The sequence below is a fragment of the Ornithorhynchus anatinus genome, chromosome 13 (genome assembly GCF_004115215.2).
Source record: "Ornithorhynchus anatinus isolate Pmale09 chromosome 13, mOrnAna1.pri.v4, whole genome shotgun sequence".
NCBI lineage: Eukaryota > Metazoa > Chordata > Mammalia > Monotremata > Ornithorhynchidae > Ornithorhynchus > Ornithorhynchus anatinus.
The window spans coordinates 29,789,901-29,806,853 of NC_041740.1; the positions used below are offsets into that span (position 1 = coordinate 29,789,901).

At 43.8% G+C, this 16,953-nt stretch overlaps 1 protein-coding gene across 2 annotated transcripts in view; it reads right to left on the bottom strand.

Moving 5' to 3' along the window:
• The window catches only part of SEMA3E (semaphorin 3E), a 190,073-nt gene extending 173,365 nt beyond the window's left edge, over positions 1-16,708 (bottom strand). The window contains exon 1 of one of the 2 annotated variants that reach the window (XM_029077778.2): positions 16,303-16,708. In XM_029077778.2, the coding sequence (XP_028933611.1) occupies positions 16,303-16,408 (106 nt within the window). In that variant the 5' untranslated portion in view covers positions 16,409-16,708. The remainder of the gene's footprint in view (positions 1-16,302) is intronic. The other variant, XM_029077777.2, reaches the window with a different exon arrangement.
• Positions 16,709-16,953: the final 245 nt, after the last annotated feature.

The following is a 16,953-nucleotide window of genomic DNA, read 5'->3' on the forward strand; positions in this document are numbered from 1 at the left end:
CAGAGAACAGCATGGTTTAGTGGAAGGAGCATGGGCTTGGGAATCAGAGGTCATGTGTTCCAAATCAGCCTCCGCCATTTATCAGCTGTGTGACTCTGGGCAAGTCGCTTTATTTCTCCATGCCTGTTACCTCATCTGTAAAATGGGATTAAGACTGCGAGCCCCACATGGGAAGACCTGAATACCTTGTATCTATCCCATTGCTCAGAACAGTGCTTGTGCCATAAATAGTAAATGCTTAACAAATTCCATCATTATTATTATAAAGTTTTTTAATGGTATTTGTTAATCAAGCAATAGTATTTACTGAGAGTTTACTATGTGCACAGGACTGTACTAAGTGCTTGGGAGAATACAACAAAGAAACAAAAGCGATCAGAGCTTGGAATTAATTTAGTTCATTGTTATCAGAGCTATGTCAGCTACTTTGCAATGGGCAGGGGAGAAGGTGGATCCCAGGGAGAGGATAAAGCACCAGTATACCCAAACAGTTACTTCACTATCTGCTGAAATGGACAGGAGAAGAAAACTTTTACAACCCTATGAAGCGAAACCTCAGACAATGTTGCCTAGCTGGAGAGAGGAGGGAAACTAAAGAAGATAACAGGTTTGACCAGTCCGCAGTGATCAGGAATGGAGTGATTAACTTTAGACAGAAGCTCTAAAAAAAAATCTTGATGTCTAACAATGGAATTGACAGAAGCACCCAATACTGAAAGCTGAAAATGTAACAGCATAGCCAAGGGCAACTTCTACATAAAAATAGTCCAAGAAGGGCTATCCATCACACTGACACTCAGAGTTAAAAATCCCACAGTTAACAACAATAAGTGAAGTTCACTCTTTTTTCCCCCCTCTTTCTAGATGCATATGGGTGTGTGTGTTTATGCACCCCAAAATTCCTAAATATGCTAGTGGATATTTAGCTAGAACTATAAGCGTGGACCAAAGGAGGAGATCCAGGAGATTCATACTATGGAACAAACTTCAATCTGTTTACCGAAATACCTTTGTGTTGTGGGACTCAAAATATCAGATTTCCCCAGATACCTCTTTTCTCCACAGTTGATGGTAGAACAGAGAAGCAATGTCGCCTAGTGGATAGATCACAGGAACCGGGAGACAGAAGGACTTGGGTTCTAATTCCAGTTTGACGACTTGTGTGCTGCATGACCTAGAGCAAGTAACTTCCCCTATGTCTACCCCAGCGCTTAGAACAGTGCTCGGCACATAGTAAGCGCTTAACAAATACCAACATTATTATTATTAACTTCACTTCTCTGTGCTTCAGTGACCTCATCTGTAAAATAAGGACTGAGACTGTGAGTCCATTTGGGAGAGGGACTATGTCCAACCTGATTAGCTTGTAACTATCCCAGCCTTAGTACAGTCACATAGTATGCACTTAACAAATACCATTAAAAAAAAAGGAATAGGAGAGGTTCATTTAAGAAAAGGAACCAAGGTTTTGTTACTTGGAATATTATCCACTAAATGATACCTTGTGATTTTGGGAAGAAGGAGAAAACAAAATCAGAGTGAGAAAGGAGAAGACAAAAGATGCTGTTTTTTGTGTTTGATCTTTCTTACGACAAAGTTCTTGGAGGAGGGAGGAACCTATCATCACAGTTACTTATTATCACAACATTATTACACACCAGAAGCTTTAATGGGTGCATAAGATGCAAAAGGTGTGCCCTATCTGATCGACCTCCACCTGTTTGAAGGTGTTGATTTATGACCCACTAATGCCACTTCCTCTGACTGGTTCCTGCAAACTTGATCTTGAATAACTTGAATAACAAGTGCCAGGCATTGTACTAAGTGCTGGGAGGGATACAAGCAAATCGGGTTGGACACAGTCCCTGTCCCATGTGGGGCTCACAGTCTCAATCCCCATTTTGCAGATGAGGTAACTGAGGCACACAGAAGTGAAGTGACTTGGCCAAGGCCACCTAGCAGACAAGTGGAAGAGCCAAAATTAGAACTAAAAACCTTCTGACTCCTAGGCCTGTGCTGTATCCACTACACCATGCTGCTTCCGCGTTTGAATGTGATACACTCACACCTAGTGATTGATTTTGCTAAACCAAAAATAATCTGTCAGGGACCACCAAGGTGTTTACTTAGAAGAGATTTTTTTCTATTTCCCTAGGTCTTCACACACACTCACAAGAACACCACTTTGGCAGAATAAAATACATGGAACTTTTGTTAAAACAACTTATCCTCCTCGTCGATTGACCATATTTATTAACAGTGAAAAGATTTATATGCAAGCATTCAGCTACCTGGCTGATAATATCAGGAGCTATTTATGTGACTCTTTGAAAAGAACCAACGTATCCCCCCCCCCGAAAAAAAAAAGATCCAGGATGGGTAAATGGGTGAATTCCTACTCTTCTCAAAGAACATAAACATACTTCCTTTATTCTATGTAAAAAACCTCAGAGATAACAACTTTGTGACAGGTGCTTTTGTTTGAAGGAAGTTGCAAAAATATTTTAGAGGCACTCTGAAAGGTAAACATGATTTCTTGGTGATAGAGTACGTCTCTCCTGAGGCACTAGAGGAAAACTCAAAAAGAAGCATGTGATATTTTGAAGTTGTGTCAGTTTGTCTTCCCGAGGGAAAGGATAAACTATAAATCTATAGTAGTCTGGAATGCTCATAATAAAACTCATACCTTCAAGGTCCAATTCTTATATCTTTTATCCTCCAAAAGGAAATTTTTAAACATTACTTGAAACGGCACTTTTGATCATTTCCATCATTTATATGTTTATACTAAACGTCTCTCCTCCTGTAGACTGTAAACTCACTGTTGGCAGGGAACGTCTGTTCTATTTTTATATGTACTCTCCCAAGTGCTTAGTACAGTGCTTTGCACAAAGCAAGTGCTTTAAAATATGAAGGTTTAATGGATTCTCATTCTCATAACCCTCATTTTATAGGAGTATTGGGTAGTTTTATGAATAGAGAAGAGAAGAAAAGACCCGGATAAAATGTCATTCGTCCATCCCATCAATTGCTTTTGTGTGTGAGAGTGTGTGTGTGTATACAGCTGTCCTTACTTTTTGAAGATGAGTCTACTCAGAGTATGATCCTATGCATGCATGCATGCATCCCTGACTTAAACTTAGATATTTCTGCATTAATGGATTTGTCCAACACAAATCTGTTTCTGCTTTCAAGACTGCCTCCTGTCATCCCAATCTTTGAGGATGCTTGCTCAAGGAGAGCAACCTCTCTTGCCAATTGCTCCTAGCTGGGCTGGTACACCTGCTACAGTAGTCTCCCAACTGTCCAATGCTACTTCACATTATTTGAAGCTGTGCTTCACTATGTCTCTCTATTTTTTTCCTGTCTCCTGGCTTGTATGTACCCCCTTTCAGTTCTCCAGTACAACAACTGCTTGCGTAAATTGCTGTTACCCATTCAACTCCTATGTCTTGCCCAGTGGAACAGTGTTTCAATGCATTCTAGGATCTCATCATTCGTAACCTTATGCTGCCATGTTATCTTCGTATGGTTCGTAGATGGTGTTAAGGAAACAGCTCGAAGAAGCTGAATATATCTTCTGTACTAGGTCAAGGTCTTGATGAGTCAATCAGTAGGATTTATTGACTGCTGATTCAATGCATAGTACTATACTGAGCACTTAGAGAAGGATAATAAACCTAGTAGACATGTTCCCTGACATCAGAGCACAGGCTTAGAAAAATGGAAATGTGAGTTCTCATCCCAGCTCCTCCACTTGTCTGCAGTGCGACCTCAGGCTAGTCTTCTAACTTTTCCATACCTCAGTTTTTTCTTCTGCAAAATATGGGAAAAAAAAGTGTTTCCCCTCAATCCGTGAGCCCTGGTTAGGATAAGGCCCATGTAGTAAAAGCTACTTTATTATTATTACCAGTCAAAAATAAATGACAAAAATGCTTCCAACATTTTTTCTTGATGAGATAGGCCTAAATGTGAATTGAGGAAATCACCTAAGTTCAATTCAGACAGAAAAGACGGGAGAGGAAGGACTGTAAATTAAATGACATAAAAAAAAGTCAGTACCAGGCCCACCCAGAATTTCTTCTTCTGCCAAAATAAGACAATCTCAGCTGTTATGCGTAATTGCGGCTGCCATCCTCAACGTGAAGAGCGGGAGGGAGAGCAGGCAGCAGTCTGGGGTGGCAGCTGGGACTATTTGTTCAGGGAAAATAGGCACAGAAGGCAAAAGAAAATGGCAGCAGCTAACAGTATGTATGGAAAACTCAGTCAAGCTTGGCTACAGAGATAGCATTGGCAGTGAAGTACAGCAGAGTTTTTGGCCACATCATTCCAGTAACAAACAGGTCTACCCACAAGTCTCCTTTTATTCATTCATTCACTCAATCTTATTTATTGAGCGCTTACTGTGTGCAGAACACTGTACTAAGTGCTTACAATGTACAAATCGGCAACAGATAGAAATAATCCTTAGTGGCTCGCCGCTGAGAAATTGTTCTCTTTAGGTGGTTTTCCCTACACTAAGGCCCTGGTGACCCCGAGGGTCACCTGTCCCATATTCATATCTTTACTACTACTACTTCTATAACTACAACTATTTATAATAATGCTACTATTAATAATGGTATTTGTTAAGCCCTCACTATGTGTCAGGCACCGGTGCAGGAACAAGACAGGTACAGTTTTTGTCCCACACAGTGTTCACAATCTAAATCTAAGAGAGAAGTGGAATTGAATCCCCATTTAACAGATGAGAAACCTGAAGCCCAGAGAAGTTAAGAGAGTTAACCAAGACCACACAGCAGGAAAGTGTCAGAGCTAGGATTAGAAACCTTGTCCTCTGACTCTCAGATAATAATAATAATGTTGGTATTTGTTAAGCGCTTATTACATTCAGAGCACTGTTCTAAGCGCTGGGGTAGATACAGGGGAATGAGGTTGTCCCACATGAGGCTCCCATTCTTCATCCCCATTTTACAGATGAGGGAACTGAGGCACAGAGAAGTGAAGTGACTTGCCCACAGTCACCCAGCTGACAAGTGGCAGAGCCGGGATTCAAACCCATGACCTCTGATTCCCAAGCCCGGGCTCTTTCCACTGAGCCACACTGCTTCTCTAAGATCTGTGTGCTTTCCACTAAGTAGGCCACTCTATTTCCTTTCCATGGGACAAATGACTCAGAGCAAACAGCTGCCCAAGCCAAATCATTTTAATTTGTGACTGCGTCTGTTTATTATTATACTGTACTCTCTCAAGGGCTTAGTACCGCGCTCTGCACACAGTAGGCACTCAATAAATATGACTGAATGAATGATGTGTAAAATATGGAGCAGTTTGAATATTTCTTAAGTACTCTCAATGAATGCTCGATCACATTTATTGAGCACTTAACTGGGTAGAGAGCACTGTACTAAGCACTTGGGAGAGTGCAATATAAAAGAGTTGGTAGCCCACAAGGAGGTTAGAGTCTATAATGGGAGACAGACATTAAAATAAATTGCAGATATGTACATAAGTTCTGTGGGGCTGAGGGATGGGTAAGTGCAGCATGGCTCAGAGGAAAGAGCCCAGGTTTAGGAGTCAGGGGTCATGGGTTCTAATCCCGGCTCCACCACATGTCAGCTGTGTGACTCTGGGCAAGTCACTTCACTTCTTGGTGCCTCAGTTACCTCATCTGGAAAATGGGGATTAAGCAAGTGAACCCCAAGCGGGACAACCTGATTACCCTGTATCTATCTTAGTACTTAGAACAGTGCTCGGCACATAGTAAGCGCTTAACAAATACTAACATTATTATTATTATTATTGTTAAAGATGTGGTTGTCATCTGGGAATATTAAAAGACAAGTCTGTGTCAGGGATGAGTGGGAAGAAAAAAGGGGGACCTTGGAGGTGGGGAAGATCAGATTTGGGGTGCAGCAAAAAGCAATTGCACATGAAAGCCACAGGGAAATGGGGGAGAATTTTTTTTAAAAATTATGGGGTTTGAGGAGGGAGAGAGGAATTAAGTTTTATAATAATAATTATGGTATTTACTAAGCTCTAAATGTGTGACATGCACTGTACTAAGCTCAGGCGTGCATACAAGTAAATCAGTTTGGACATAATCCCTGTCCCACGTGGGGTTCACATTCTCAATCCCCATTTTACAGATGAGGTAACTGAGTCACACTGAAGTGAAGTGATTTGCCCAAGGTCACACAGCAGACAAGGAGGATTAAGGGAGGCAGGACAGAACTGGAGTGGAAGGGTAGGGGTGGCCTTACTGGGTTACCAGCCAGGGATACTAGTACATGACTACATGACAATATTTCCACATCTAAAAGTATCCCGGACATTAGGAAACCACGGCCTTTCTCTGAACTTAATTCCACTGATTCTGGCTTCTCTGGTCACATTCATTAACAATAGTCTCACCAAAAGACTCACTGGGTTTTATTAATTCACACAGAAGCAAATGATACCCAAGAGAGTTGAGCTACAAAAGGTTGCCATTTATTTTGTTAGTTAAGGTACATCCCATGTAGCAGTACTTCACAGTACATTTTCTGGACTGAATGAAGTTTGAGAAATATGAGAACTCACTAGAGCTCTCGACTATAAAATATGAGCTGAAAAGGGAGGTGAGAACTGGGTGATAACAGCAAGCTTTTTGCACTAATGAAGGGAAAGTGATCATTATTTTAAATAACATTATTCAAATTTCATAAGTGAATTTCAAAATAATACCTAGTAGGCAAGCATAGAAAAAGCTGCAGTTGTTATTAATTAGGATTATTTCTTTATTCTGGACCTATAGCTAGATAGGCTGTAGTGCTGCCCCAAGATATAGTTGGCCTTGTACACATGGCCATTTTCATTGTGGGGTAAGATAGCATTTATCTCACGACTTTCTACTCCAACCATAAATCAGGATCCAGAGCAGCAGGAAAACCCATTTGTGAGGGAACTGTCACTTTCTATTTCAGTTGTCTCACTGGGCACGAAAAACAGTTAAAGCCTCAGAATAATAAGAATTGTTGTTGTTTTTTTTTTCTTTTTTTAGGTGCTGAGTAAGGGATACAAGAGAAGAGATACCAGATAGAAGAGATACAAGAGAACCAGATCGGATCCAGTCCCTGTCCCACGTGAGGGTCACAGATGTTCTAGGCCCATATTACAGAGGAATTTGAGGTGCTGAGAAGTTAAGTAATTTTCCCAAATTCACATAGCAGAAGTGGCAGAAATACTAGACTCTAGATTAGTGGCAGAGACACTAGAACCCAGGTCTCCTGACGACCACTCCCTTGTTCTTTCCACTAAATCACATTGCTTCTCCAAAAAGGCAGCATCCTCAAACTGTATGTACTCTAACCTTCTTAATAGAATAAACTCATTAACAGGAAGACTTGAACAAAAAGGATTTTGTGGTGTCATTTTTGGCACTTCTTGCTTGACAGACTGGTGCTTGATTAAGTTCACACTCCTCTTTTTTCCTCCCGCTTTGTCAACTGATGAGTGTAACACTGTTTTCTTCTCTCATCACAGTCTCTCACATACCCACTCAACATCACTAGTTCACTCCAGGATTAAGATGGCGGATGGCCGAGGTGAGCCACACAAAGTACCAGTTTATCTGCTCACACGGGAAAACCTGAATTTCTGCCTACTTCAACTAGTTTGTATTTATGTAGAAAATATATCATTTTTTTAAAATATAAAGGCTCTTCATTCTACCAAAACAATTCTTTTTTTGTCCTTCTGGGACAGACAGGGGGAGAGGTGAGGAAGATGAGAAGAAAAAGTTATTCTCTAGGTGTACTCAAATGACTTTTAGAGAAGCCACGAGGCCTAGTGGAAAGAACACAGGCCTGGAAGTCAATTGTAATCCTGGGTCTATTGCTTGCCTGCTATGTGACCTTATGTGAAGCACTCAGCTTCTCTGTACTTCAGTTTCCACATCTGTAAAATGGGGGTTAAATGCCTGTTTTCTCTCCTATTAGACTGTGAGTCCTTTGTGGAACAGGGGCTGTTTCTGGCCTGATTAATTTGTATATCTACCCTAGGGGTAGGACAGTGCTTAATAAATAACAAAATTATTATTTTTTATTGGGAAAAGGGGAAATCTGCAATATCTGTGCCAACAGAAGCATTGAGTTTAATGTGGCTGTCATTGCTCCATCAATCAACCATTGCCTTGGAAATACCGGACCTGTCCAAGTAACTCTGAAAAGAGAGAGAAGGAATCGAGATTCCGACAAAAATATCCCAGTACAAAAATCAACATTGACAACGTCCTGAGTACTGTATACAGAATATATTAAACATTTTGGGAGAGTATATTAGTTATAGGAGACAGGATCTCTGTTCACAAGGAATTCACAGTCTAGCAAGTAAAATGGACACAAAATTTACAGAGAAGAGGAAGGGAGCGGAGTATGTAAAAATAACAGAAAAATGCAATGAGACAATGATTTCTAAATACTGAGGGTCTGCAAAGTTGCTGAGATGATAATTGGGACTGTGCAACTTGGGAAGAAGAAAACTTAATCAGGGAAAGCTTCTTGGAAGAGATGGGACACATCCTATTGAGAGTGGCAGGAGCAGGCACCAGCTAAGAATTAGCTACTTAATTGAACTGCCACATCCTTAAAGAGAGAGAAGGGGAAACCTCAAGTGGTGGAAAAATTGGCTGGCTTGCCCCACCCTAAACCCAGAATTCATCTTGCAGGCGCCACAACAACCATCAATCAAGATATTCAAGGCTCTGAAGCTTGTTCAGAGTGTAAATAACTCTGGTGTATAACTGCTTCCCTAATTGCTCCAAATAAGGCTCCAACTTTAAACTGGAAAAAAAATCCACTCACAACTTTCCTTTTGATATCTTCCATGCAATATTTTCCCACATAATTTTCATTTTCAAAGACTTCTGTGGAAGGCTGTTAACTCGTTGATGAGCTTTCCAGCAAACATTCTGACTAGCGTTGGTGGCTTTTACGGTGTTTGTCTCTCTCCAGTGACACAGAAGCTACACCACCGAGAGATTTTACATAAGATGAAGAAGAAACAGGAACGTTATTCCTGCTACAAGATCTGGGTCAGAGAGGAATCTAACATTTTTGGAAATTTTTGCAAGGCTTGCTGCTAAAGTGCCACAATTCTGCAAATTAGAGAATGGCATCATTCCAAATTACCATTTGAAAACCTTGCAGTTACTTTCCAAAGCTATCAGACCTGCAAAAATCTTATTTGATCCACAGAATCTTAACTTATTCCATTCACATTTATTGATCCCCTCCCTTCTCCTCATGATTCTTAACCTTTTTCTACTGCTAACCAGTCTTTCTACATATCTAGTCTAAGGGAACTGAGATTTTATGTGTAGGCAACACAAATTTGCAAAGATACGGAGATGATAATTGGGACTGTGCAATTTCGATCACAAACCTGGGAGTGAGGAGACCTGAGTTCTAGTCTCAGGTCCACCTGCTGTGTGACTTTAGATGATTCACTTAACTATTCTGTGCCTCAGTTTTTCATCTGCAAAATGGAGGTAATATACCTCTTCTCTCAGACTGTGATTCCCCTTGTAGAAAAAGGACTGCGTCTGATCTGATTATCTTGTATATCTCCTAACAATTGGCATATACTCAACTCTTAATAGATGCCATCATTGTTATTGGTGTTTGTTCATTTACTAATGAAAGAAACTGAGATGCTTGCAAGTCCAGACAGTGGGGGATCCGCAAGAAGCATTCTCGTCCCCTAAACCACAGACCCCATCTAAATCTAGCGGAGTCAAGATCTAGCTGGAAGGTGTAGGGAGACCAGAGAGAATCTGTGTAAATCACAAGGCTAGTTCAAAAAGGTCCCTGGTCAGCAGTCCAGGAAAATCCAGAAGAAAATGACCGCTCTTGTTTAGTCATCATCATGAAGTGTTTATTAGATATATCCACTTGGTGTAGAGCACTCTAAAAGACACTGGGAGAGTTTCAAAGGAATCTAGCAGACACAGTTATTGTAGTTACTAGGGAAAATAGGACTGGGAACTACTTAAGTGTTGATAATTCCATTTTACAGCTGAAGGACAGGAGGTATGGTGAGGCTAATTGATTTTCAAAAGGCTCACTCGGTGAATCAGTGGCAGAGCACTTTTGAACCCAAGTAATAGACCATATATTGTTTTGAAGTACTGATAACCCAGTAGAATAAAAAATACATGAGAGCTTCCAGAGCCTTCCAATTTCTCTTCCTTGGCATTTACTATGTGCCAAGCACTGTACTAAGTACTCAGATAGATACAAGGCAATTGGAGGGGCACATTCCAGTCCCACACAGGGCTCACTTCTTAAAGGGAGAGGAAGAACAGGTATTTAACCCCTGATTTTTGAGTTGGAGAAGTGAGGCACAGAGAAGTTAAGTGACTTTCCCAAAGTCACACAACAGGCAAGTGGTGAAGACAGAATTATAAGCCAGGTCCTGTGACTCCCAGGCCCATACTCTTTCCACTAGACCACACTACTTCTAATCAATAATAAATTATCCTAATCAATAAATGATGCTACTACTTCTAAATTTAAGCGGTATCACAAAACTGCCAAACCTGTTTTTGCCTTAATCTTTTTTTTTTTTTAAACCACAATACCTGGCTCTGAGCACATACCCATTTCTGACTTCGGCTGAGCATTCACAACTGGCCCTGAGTTATTCCTGCTCTCTGTTACGGTATTTGTAAAGCACTTACCCTTTGTCAAACACCATTCTAAGTGCTGGGGTAGGTACAAGTTAATTGGATCTGATACGGTCACTGTCCCGCATGGGGTTAGCAGTCTCAGTAGGAGGTAGAACAGGTATTTGATCCCCATTTTACAGTTGAGGACCCGAGGCACAGAGAAATTACATAACTTACCCAAGGTCACACAGCAAGTAATTGACAGAACTGGGATTAGAGCCAAGTCCTCTGATTCCCAGGCCCTTGCTCTTTCCACTTTTCACTTGCTGCTTCTCCCTTCTCCTCTCTGCCACTCAGGTGACTGGCCTGGCAAGTCAAACGCCCTTCACAGTTTTGAAACACTCTACAGGATAATGATGGTGTTTCCTGTTGAGATCGGGGGATGAATCTTCATCTTGGGACTTGAGAATCTGCACTAAAGAGTTGGTAATATGGTTAGTTGTTTGTGCAGCACTACTTAGACTCTCCCATTCCTGCCATTCGTGTTTTTGATGAAGACAGAGGACAATGAGTTTAATGTGAGACTGAAGAGGCAGAATGTCACCCCTAATTTTATTGTTCCTACTGACTTTCACACACCTATTTATGATATTGCAAGGGGAGGAGTAATCACACTTTGCTAGGAAGACAGACATTTTCAAAGAAGAGGTAAGTTCACCGGTGAAGCCACAAAACTAAGAGGTGTAATGTCCAGCCTCAACAGATGATGTGTCCACTCGATTGTAAGCACCTTGTGGGCAGTTTATTACATTCTCCCAAGTGTTTACTACAGTGTTATGCAAACAGTAGGCATTCAATAAATGCTATAGATTGATTGATTGATGTACTCAGGTCAGAGTAGCATTATTTCTAAATTTTACCTCTAGGAGGCATGACTCTACACCTCATTTCAGCTACCATAAAATGCATGGGTAGTTCTAGAAAGTAGGGCAATAATTGAATTGTAACAGGAATCAAACATCTCTCACTTCCAGTCAGACTTGGAGTTCATTAGTGAAGCACTGAAAAAAAGATTCCCCTTCATTTCATTTTTTTCTGGATATAAACACATTTGAACTTCCTTTCCTCAGGTTTCTCCCTTTATAAGCACTGTTATCATCAGGCTATGAATAGAGCAGTTTTTAACAATTTCTTTTTTCAGGCAATTGTGGAAATTGTGAATATTTGAGAATCATCAAGAACATGACTAAATATTAAACATGGTATTTATTAAGCATTTACTTGCACCTAGAGTAGATGTAAAACCATCAGGTTGGAAGCAGTCCCTGTCCCACAGGTGAAGAGGAAGGAAGAACAGGTATTTAATCCTCATTTGACAGATTGAAAACTGAGGCACAGAAAAATGGGGTGATTCGCCTTCGGTCGCAAAGCATACAAATGGTAGAGCTGGAGCTAGAATGTGGATTTTCCACACTCTTTATACTAAGGCAGGCTAGTATTATTTTGGCGAATGAACTCATGGTTCCTGTCAGATCTATAGCCACACACATCATGTTACGCATCTCCTAAATCAACTTCAGCGACATCTCCTTAATCAACTACAGAGCTTTCCCCTGATTCAGGAAAGAGATACGGAGCCTTGCATAACTGATACAACATTAAGCTTTCCCTGAAAAACTAGATTTTCTTTTTTCCATTTCAGTTGCATCATAGAATTATGATGTGTTATGACTACATTATAGAGCTCCCTGTTGAAAAATGAAAGTGCTGTTCGGTGAGATGAATACTGACTTTAACCTGTGGAAAAATCATTTCTTCCAACAAGAGAGTGTGCAAGGTTAATACCAAAAGTATCAGAATGGAAGCTGGCCAAAACTGATAGCTAATCCACTTGTCTGTTTAAGAATAAGAGTCAGTCCATTTAACTTATTCATTCTGCCTTTCTCCTTTCTTGCTACTTCTACCTTTAATACGAACACTATCTCTAATTAACTAGACAGGCAACGATGTACTGATTCCTGAAGCTTTCTACAGTACCAACACTTTTCAACAGAGTACTGTATTTTAAACATTCCCATCTCTAAACATAACTTTCCCAAAATTGAGAGCTGTGTTGTTCAACAGTGTAAATAGTTTTTCTTTTCTGAAATAGCATTTAATTTGAACCTAAAATCCACCTTGATTAGTCCACTAACAAGACATTCATAAAAACAAAATATTCTTTATCTTAATCATTCTTTGTTTTTTGTTCCTATTTTGGTCAATGAAGCCACAGATACATGACTACATGTGTGCGTGTGAGTACATATACACACACACACACACACAAAAAAAAAAACCTGTTTCTCCTCATGCTTCTTTTTCCCTACCCTGGGTGGCCTGAGTTAAAATTTTGCATAATTTTTTTTTAAATGGCTGTTATGTAATCTCCATCACTGCATCTGTTAGCTGCCTTGGAGGTTGGTAGCATCCTTTTTGATCTTCTATTCCCACTTTCACATGAATCAGCAGGCACTTTTAAATGACTCTACAATAGGTAAGAGCAAAATTATTCAATGACAATTTAAACCCTTCAGCCTCAAAATGTTAACAGGTCCTGATTAAAGAAACGGGTGTTTGCCACCCAATATTTATGATTGGGGCGCTGCCTGAAGGGGTGCATTTGCTGCTTTTCTAAACAGGTATTCTTGAGTAGAAGGAACTCCAGTGAAATCCCCAATAACTCTTTTGTAATCCAGAGTGCTGGTGAAAACGAGATGAACAATGTGACATCATTTGAAGCCTCATTGGGGACCCTTCCCTCTCCCCCAACCTCTTTTCCCTTAGCCTCCTCAGCTCCCCATGTACATTCCCCGAGAGGTCAATTCCAATCCACTTCCCCCGCAGGTGGCAACAGAAATAGCCTCCTTGTGGTCTCTTTTGCTCGTGAGGATGTTGACTCCCTTTCATTCATTCACTCAATCGTATTTATTGAGGGCCTACTGCGTGCTGAGCATTGTACTAAGCATTTGGGAAAGTACAATAGGCAATAAAGAGTGACAATCCCTGCCCACAACAAGCTCACACCTGAAGAGGATTTTCCATATCTCATCGCCCCATAATAACAATAATAATAATAATAATTGTGGTATTTGTTAAGTGCTTACTATGTTCCAAGCACTGTACTAAGCAGTGGGGTGGATACAAGCAAATCGAGGTGGACACAGTCCCTGTCCCACGTGGAGCTCACAGTTTCAATCCCCATTTTCCATCTGAGGTCACTGAGGCACAGAGAAGTCCCTGTCCCACATGGGGCTCACAGTCTCAATTCCCATTTTCCAGATGAGGCCACTGAGTCCCAGAGCAGTGAAGTGACTTGCCCGCGGTCACACAGGAGACAAATGGCGGAGCTGGAATTTGAACCCATGACCTCTGACTCCCAGGCCCGTGCTCTATCCGCTATGGCTTGCTGCTTCTCTGCCGGGCACTGTACTGGGCGCTTGACAGAGTGCATTCCGGCAATAGAGACTGACCATCCCCGCTCATAATGTGGAGAAGCAGCATGGCACATTGGCTAGAGTGAGGGCTTGGGAGTCAGAGGTCGTGGGTTCTAATCCCGGATCCTCCGCTCGGCTGCTGTGTGACCTTGGGCAAGTCACTTCACTTCTCTGGGGCTCAGTTCCTCATCTGGCAAATGAGGTTTGAGACGGAGAGCCCCACGTGGGATGGGGACTGCGTCCAACCCGATTTGCCTCTATCTACCCCAGAGCTTAGTAGAGTTCCTGGCACCCAGTAAGCGCTTAACATAATCATCAACCATCATCGTGATTTAGTGGCTTGGGAGTCAGAGGTCGTGGATTCTAATTCCGCCTCTGCCACTTGTCTGCTGTGTGACCTTGGGCAAGCCGCTTCACTTCTCTGTGCCTCAGTTCCCTCATCTGTAAAAGGGGGATGAAGAGTGTGAGCCCCACGTGGGACAACCTGCTTACCCCAGCGCTTAGAACAGTGCTTGGCACATAATAAGCGCTTAACAAGTACCATCATCATCATCATCATTACTGCTACCTGAAAAGGCTTTTCCCTGAAGAGGGAAACAGCGTGGCTCAGTGGAAAGAGCCGGGCTTGGGACTCAGAGGTCATGGGTTCAAATTTCGACTCTGCCACTTGTCAGCCGTGTGACTGTGGGCAAGTCACTTCGCTTCTCGGTGACTCAGTTACCTCATCTGTAAAATGAGGAAGTAGACTGTGAGCCTCACTTGGGACAATCTGATGACCCTGTATCTCCCCCAGCGCTTAGATCAGTGCTCTGCACATAGTAAGTGCTTAACAAATACCAACATTACTAGTCATTCATTCATATTTACTGAGCGCTTACTGTGCGCAGAGCACTGGACTAAGCGCTGGGAATGCACAATTCAGCAATACAGAGAGGCAACCCCCGCCCACACCGGGCTTCATTCATTCCTTCCTTCATTCATTCAATGGTATTTACTGAGCACTTACTGTGAACAGAGCACTGGACTAAGCGCTGGGAATGCACAATTCAGCGACACAGAGAGACGACCCTTGCCCACACCGGGCTTGATTGCTTGATTCATTCAGTGGTATTTATTGAGCGCCTGCTGTGCGCAGAGCACTGGACTAAGCGCTGGGAATGCACAATTCAGCGATAGAGACAACCCCTGCCCACACCGGGCTTCAATCATTCAATCGCATTTCTTGAGCGCTCACTGTGTGCAGAGCACTGTACTAAGCGCTTAGAAAGGACAATTCAGCGATAGAGAGAGACAACTCCTGCCCACACAGGGCTTCAGTCATTCAATCGCATTTCTTGAGCGCTTACTGTGTGCAGAGCACTGGACTGAGCGCTGGGAAGGCACAATTCAGCGACAGAGAGAGACAACCCCTGCCCACACCGAGGCTTGACTGCTTGATTCATTAGGTGGTATTTATTGAGCGCCTACTGTGTGCAGAGCACCGGACCGAGCGCTGGAAATGCAGAATTCAGCGATGGAGAGAGACAACCCCTGCCCACACCGGGCTTCATTCATTCAATCGCATTTCTTGAGCGCCTACTGTGTGCAGAGCACCGGACTAAGCGCTGGGAAGGCACAATTCAGCGACACAGAAAGACAACCCTTGCCCACACCGGACTTGATTGCTCGAATCATTAGGTGGTATCTATTGAGCGCCTACTGTGTGCAGAGCACCGGACTAAGCTCTGGGAATGCCCAATTCAGCGATAGAGAGAGACACGACCCCTGCCCACCCCGGGCTTGATTGCCTGATTCATTCAGTGGTATTTATCGAGCGCTTACTGTGTACCAAACACCGTACTGAGCGCTGGGAAGGGACAATTCAGCGATAGAGAGAGACAGCCCCTGCCCACACCGGGCTCCAGTCATTCAATCGCATTTCTTGAGCGCTGACCGTGTGCAGAGCACTGGACTGAGCGCTGGGAAGGCACAATTCAGCGACACAGAGAGACAACCCCTGCCCAACGCCGGGCATCCCGGCGCCCTGGACCTCTGTCCGGGGATAAAGGCAGGGAATATCCACAGACCCGGGGGGGGGTGGCTCCCAGGCGTCCAGGAGGAGCAGAGGCTGTGGGGGGTCTCCGGGGTCCGGAGGCTGTACTGGACTCCCCCTTCCCCCCCTCTTGGCCCCGGACTTACCGCGGTGGGACAGGCGCAGACGGGGCTGTCCGGCGGCGGCGGCGGCGCTGAGCGCTGCGGGCCAGAGCGCCAGCAGAAGGTAGCGCACCAGGGTCCGGCCGGGCATCGTGCCCGCGGGGAGGCTCCGCCTGCCCCTCGGGCACCAGGCTGGGGCCAGCCCGGCTTCCCGGGGCTTCAGGCGGAGCCGTTCATTCGGGGAAAGGAGGAGGAAAGATCAAAAAAATTGAAAAGGGGGTGGGGGGTGGGCGCCCCCCGAGCCCTCCCCCTGCAGCTGGCCGGGCAGCCCCTCGGCAGCGCCCGGAGAGGCAGCCGGCCCGCCCCTCGTCCGGGCTAATTCCCCAGGAGAAGGGCCATCGGCGGCCGGGGGATGCCGCGATGACAGCCCGCTCCCTTTGCACCCGGGGCTCGGGGAGCGGGTGGGGCGACGAGCCATCCTCGGACACGTGCCACCCCGGGGCCCGCCCCCCGTGACTCAACGGGCCCGGCCGCTCCTGGCCCCCACCGCCCGGGGGTGGGGGGGCTGGACGGGGGGGAGGACGGACCAGGGCAGCCTCCTCCACCGAACCCCCCACCCCCCTCTCTGGGGATCCCCTCCTTCCCCCCCATCCCCCATCCGGACATCTTGCTGGAAAAGTCAGCCACATCACCCCG